The sequence below is a fragment of the Pundamilia nyererei genome, unplaced genomic scaffold, assembly GCF_000239375.1.
Source record: "Pundamilia nyererei isolate P.nyererei 1_Seehausen unplaced genomic scaffold, PunNye1.0 scaffold00005, whole genome shotgun sequence".
Classification (NCBI taxonomy): domain Eukaryota; kingdom Metazoa; phylum Chordata; class Actinopteri; order Cichliformes; family Cichlidae; genus Pundamilia; species Pundamilia nyererei.
In genome coordinates this window covers 761,509-767,508 of record NW_005187406.1, presented here as the reverse complement: position 1 = coordinate 767,508, position 6,000 = coordinate 761,509, and the positions used below count along the sequence as shown (strand labels likewise).

At 46.4% G+C, this 6,000-nt stretch overlaps 1 protein-coding gene across 9 annotated transcripts in view; it reads right to left on the bottom strand.

Annotated features, from left to right (window-relative positions):
* raraa (retinoic acid receptor, alpha a) overlaps window positions 1-6,000 on the bottom strand; it is a 145,908-nt gene that overhangs the window by 7,902 nt on the left and 132,006 nt on the right. For all 9 annotated transcript variants that reach the window (XM_005721629.1, XM_005721633.1, XM_005721630.1 and 6 more), the window contains one exon: window positions 2,026-2,167. In XM_005721629.1, coding sequence (XP_005721686.1) covers window positions 2,026-2,167 — 142 coding nt within the window. The remainder of the gene's footprint in view (window positions 1-2,025; window positions 2,168-6,000) is intronic.

Sequence of the window (6,000 nt, the reverse complement as noted above, 5' to 3'; positions counted from 1 at the left end):
CACATTCTGTCTCTCACAGTTGAAGTGTACCTCTGGTGCAAATTACTGACCTCTATCATCATTTTAAGTGGGGGAACTTGCACAATCGGTGGCTGACTAAATACTTTTTTGCCCCACTGTATAACAACAGTTAAAAAGTGGAACTGATTTGCTATAAATACAGCCTTTTACTTGAAACTTCTGCTTCTTGTCCCTCCCCCCCCTTTCTTCTTGAGAATGTACATATTTCTCACAAAATTTAGAGAACAATGTTGCAGCTTTTGCAATCTCTTGGAACAGCTGTTGCTCGTAGCTGTCCGCTTCAACCACACACAGTCAGGTTGAAGCTGGCACTAGCCTTTACAGGCGTTTCCCTTGTAACCCTCCGCTTGCTGCCAACGCCCTCCCCGCTCCTCCCGGCTCTGTCTTGTGTGCCACTGCCACCTGGCAGCAGGCATGGCACTGTCATCTGGAGCTGTCTGCCAGCAGACACAAGGTCACCCAGACGTCCCCCGGCACTAGCGGGGGGTCCACCTTCTGCGTGTGTGTTTGACAGGGAAGTGTATGCCGTTCCAAGCGAAGCTGTCGGAGTGTATTTCTGTTACGGGCTTTTTATTCCTACCAGCTTGTGTTTGTCACCTTGTATGCGCATAATTTAGGCATACGTGCGCATGGAATTATGGTGAACAGTGCACTTTGATGAGCGTGCCCGTTCTCGTGTCTGTGTCAGAGGCGAAGAGAGAGTCCCTGCTGGCCCCAGATGGCCAGTCCCTCCCGCCTCGCCACACCAGACCAGTTCCACTGGCCAAAGTCAGCACTGTGTGATATGAAACCTGCAGAACATGAACACACTCCGGAAAAAAAGTATTCAAGTAAAAACCAAAAGCAGCTCAACAAAAGGAGCCTAGAAAACTATAAACTTATAACAATCATACATCCTTCCCTTGAGTCTACTTCAGAAAAGCCCTCCCCTGCCTGTTCTCTCTCTTATCCAGTACTATACAGTCACCACTAGATGGCTCTCCAACTCCAGTCTGTTGTGTGTTGGGTGCCTCGGTGCCTGTGTGTGTAAAAGAACTGGCTGCTGTGATCTTTCTAACCATGATTAATGGCCCCATTCAAAGGTAAGGAGCTCAGAGGATAACTTCTTTTACTGTAAGCCACAGTGCTGTGGCGTGGGGAGCGCTCCCTGCACTTTCTGCAGCAGAGAGAGGAGGTAAATAGCTCCGGGAAGACAGGAGGCGCAGAGAGACTGAGGAAGGAAAGCTGTACGCAAGAGTGTTTAAACAGGAAGGAGGCGTGCTGCACTTTCTGATCACGTGATTTTTATTATGATTTTCAAATCGACACATGCCCAGTTTCAGACCATTAAAAAGTGTTTATCAGAATATAAAAGCATCCCCCGCCTACACACAAGCACTCTCCCTCTCTTTTCTGCTGGGAAGTAAGTATATGTGTGTGTGTGTGTGTGTGTCATGTGATCTGGTTGAGGTAAAAACCCTGCTGGCCTCTGTGGTCACACCTCTCCCAATTACTTTATCAAGTCTGACTGCATGCGTGTATGTGTGTGTTCACACAGCCCCCGGGGGTGCAATGATTGGAGCAGACGCCTGCTCTTTCACTCTCGGCAGGTGAGAACATATTCATCACAGAGGCCTGCCAAGCCTGGAGACACCCTGACTGCTAATGCCAGTCTGCATCACGACTGCATCTCTGCCGCTCGCACATACGGTGGATATTCTTTTCAAATGGAAAAATCGGAAAAGCTTTGTGCTTTAATTTCTTTTGATAATCTTGATAAGACTCCACCTATCGAGTAGATTATGACATGTGTTGTCAGATTGTGCTGGAGGATGGGGATGAATTCTTACGCAATGTTAGCAAAGGAGCAAATGTCAACAAACGCTGCGACTTAAGACTTCCTGCGGTGGCCACAATCATGTCAAAAACCCTGGGATTAAAGAGCGGTGATGAGATCTGTGCTTGTCCCTAAATGCCCTGTGAGGGCAGGGCACTCTGGGTAAAAATGATCACGTTTTTACTCACACTCCTTCGACATCCCGACTTCCAGGCACTTCTGCAACCGACAGTACTGGCAGCGGTTGCGGGTGACTTTGTTGATGATGCAGTTCTTCTCCCGGTGACAAGTGTACACCATGTTTTTCTGAATGCTTCGCCGAAAGAAGCCCTGCGTGACAGAGAGACAGACGTGTAAGGTATTGAAGAGACAATGGGAGGGTTGTGTCGGTGGAATCATTGGTAGAAATATGACTGCCATAGGAAATGGAGCAGTTAGTAGTAAAATTATAAGCAATTTTGCATACTACATGTGTTTAGGCTTCCTCGTCCAAATTGCGCCTTTATTATGGCATTCGCCTTTTGTCCAGTTCACATTAAGCAAACAATTTAGAAATAAGAAGCAAAAAGAGGCCATGCTGAATACTTAGAAACATCTGCAAATAAAAGGCAAACAACAGCCAAGTCCAGCAGTGGCGTAATCTGTGTGTAATCACTACAGAGATAATGGTCAGTGAACTGTCACCAACTTATGAGGCTGCCCACCTGCTCGGAGAAAGCTCAAATGAGAAACCTAAACAATAAACGATTCGGGAGGTTTTTCCAAGTCCAAAGGCTTTTGGGGTAAAAGGCACAGGGTTATTGGGTGTCACATAACCATGGCCTAGTTTAGAGAGCCAGAAATAAGCAATTCTAGATCCAGGCCAAGTGCATATAATTAGAGAGAGAGAGAGAGCGAGAGCGAGAGGGAGAGAGTGAAAGAGAGAGACTGACTATAGGCTAAAAGTGTTGTGTAAGAAATAAAATGTAATCCAGCCCCATGGGAGATGAGGGGAAAAAAGGATAATGAACTCATTTTTGGTCAGTAGGCTGAAATGGGAGATTTCTGTGGACCACAAACTAGTTTTTGATTGCACAAGCACGAGCAAAAAAATATCAGATTTATACGACATGCACACCAAGAATGTGGTAAGATCATTTTTAACTCCCTAAAAATTTAAATACAAAAAAAAAGAAAAGGTAAAAAGCAGTGCAAAGTTCAACCTGAGAGAACACAGACCATCTCGCATGCATTGAAAAGTAGTGCATCCCAACCTATATATTCCTTAATATGCCCATGCAATAAAAATCAATGTTCACCCGTGCAGCCGCACTGCTTAAACATCCCAATCATGTCAGAAAGATAAAGAGAGGTTAATGCAAATTAAGCCCAATTGAGTGAGTAGTCAGCAAGCAGGTCTCTGGACAAATGTAATACAGGTCAGTGTCAGTATTGATGCGACGAGGTGGGTCATGTTTTGTGGGTGGGACCAGCTGGGGCGGGCGAGAGGGAGCTGGGGTGGAGTGGGGTAGAGGAGCTGCCAGGGAGCCCCATCCCACGCAGAGGGATTAGCTTTGCTAGCTGACAGATGGCTGATGGATCTAAGCCCGCAATTTGTCCTTCCCGGATCACCGGCCTCTTTCTACATCTCCTGTCCTCCCGCCACAGAGTCATTCAGGCTCCTGATAGGGGAACTGTGCGCAGTTTGTCACGTTTGTCATCTGTTTCAACAAGGCACTTTACAGGTGTGGGCGATACTTGTGATTACGTATGATGGCCTCCATCTCCGGCTAGAAAAGAAAGCCATTTGGTGCTCAGGTCACCTCGTCAAACCCTTTTTTCTCCTGACTTTGTAAGCGCCTCACATCTGTGCTGCAACATGTCAGGTTTTTTTTTTTTTAATTTGAAAAAAAAGAAAAAGAAAAAAAAAAGGGGGGGGGGTGAAAAACACAATTTCCAAATAAAATGTGCATTTTATTGCAATGCTTCCAGCAAATAAACAATGCATTTTCTGCTGCTTTCAGATATTTCCAACCCCCTCTCACCCCCAGCCGCCACCCTGGAAAAGAGCTGTTATCTCACAGTGCAACCTGAGCAAACAATCAAGTGAAAAAGAACAAGGATTGTAGCTTATTTATAGCTGCTGAAGCTGAGGGATAATTCTCCAGTCTTTGTTTGGGCGAGTATCATCTCCTCTTTGATCCAATAGTGCCCCGACCCTGACCCCAGGGTCATCAGAGGATTGACCACCGCCTGCAGATAATGCAGAGGCTCAGGTGCCCGCTTGCAGCACCTCCTGATTGGCTGTTGCTGCTGGCTCGTGGGGCAGTCGATTGTTCCTGCCACCACCACCACCACCCCCTCCAACTCCTCCTTTTAGGAGTCATTGCTTCCTGTGGCTCTTAAGCCTCTTTTTGTATCACCGCTTAATCCGCCCGGCGACAAGAGCCCTCAGCAGGCCTGTCAGCCACCCTGCAGAGTTCAGTGGAGATGAGGGCGGCAAGAGGAGGGAGAAGGGAGGGAGGCACGAAAAGGACGAGTGAATGGTTCCTAGTGCATTTGTGATTGCGAGTGTCATGTGCTCCTAAATTCCCTGCTGTCTACCTGGTTAAGAGCTTCGTGTGCTTGCGATCACGTTCCGCTCTGTGCACGTGTGTGAGGAAATGCTTTACTAAGTGGGATGTAAGGAGTGCCTAGAGTTGGTGAGTTCACAGGGAAGCACAGGAATCTTCTCTGACACGAATATCACACTGCGCCTGGATTAGGAACGCGTTCCCAACCTCCTACTGCGGTCATGGACGTGTGTATATGCAGGCCTGTGCTCTTGCTCCTATTACGAAACAACTATTGCAACAGCCCGCACACTAATAAAGGCTTTGTTTAACAAAAAGAAAAACAGCAAATAGGGGACATTCATCACGGGGAGGTTGGGGTTTTTTTTGTTGTTGTTTTTTTTGGGGAAATAGCCACTTCCCTTGCACTGCAGTGCATACCAGGAAGAAAGAATGCCTGCTTTGCACTGGCATGCCTCAAAGACAAAAACATAAACATGAGGGGGTGGGCATGCATATTTAATGTTTAAGTGTTAATATCTGCAGGGGGGGGGAAAAAAAAGAGAAGTGCAATTCTAGTAAGTGTTTGCGAGCGGTAGAACTTAAACAAGAGAATGAGCTGTCTCCAAGCAGCAGAGCTCGATACCCCCCCCGCTCCTGCTTCCTCCGTTCACTGCAGCCCCCAGGAAACGCCTTTGTAGTTTGGCATGCTGCAGTAAAGCAGACGCTGCTAACCCTCAACTTACCCCAGTCTCAGATGAGACACCGTATATATTCTCACGCCTGTAGTGTTGAATTATTGAGTATGCTATGCCAAGTCATCTCCTCTGAAGTGAGAGATGCGGTGAAGGCATGGTGAACTTTTCAAATTATTACTGCAGCTACTGAGTGAGGAAGGCAGCGGTTTGTGAAGAGGGATGGGACCAGCAGGTGACAGCGGCTGTCGAACTAATGAGGTTTTAGGAGTTTTAGTGCGATTATGACAACATGTTACTAACCTGATGAATTGTTGTGCTGTTAGGGCAATGACATCATTTGAATGGAGCACAGAGGTTTATGTTTTTATTGCCTGCCTGTTTGGTAATGCAAAGAAGCGCCCAATTAACTGCTCCCTCCCCCACCTCTGCCTCAGTCTAACAGTGGCTCCCTCCCTGTATCTACTCAATATATCTGATTGACTGAGTAGAGCCGCTCATTATTCATGCATTCTCTATCTGGTTAATAATCTACCATTCACAGTAACACACCTATTCAGCTGAGAAGGCATGCATGCCAAATTTGCTCGTGGTTTTCTAGATAAAAATTTTATGACCTGAATGCGAAGAGATGAAAGAGCAGAATTTGTATATAGCGGAGGTGTTGCAGGGGGAGAGAGGCCGTCGAAAACTGACAGTGAAACCTATCTAGTACGTTACTGCTTTTCATCTGAAACAGCTTATTTTGTGCAGAATATCTCATGACTGACTAAAATATCAGTTACATCTCCAGTGCATGAAAGCCTTCAAAGGCTGATTGCAATATTGGTTCTGACACAACTGCTCTACAGTCAGAAAGAGCAACACTCCAACTACTAAAGATGTCTTCATCATGTGCTTAATACACCGTTTAGAGTTTTTAACCAACCAAAGGAAG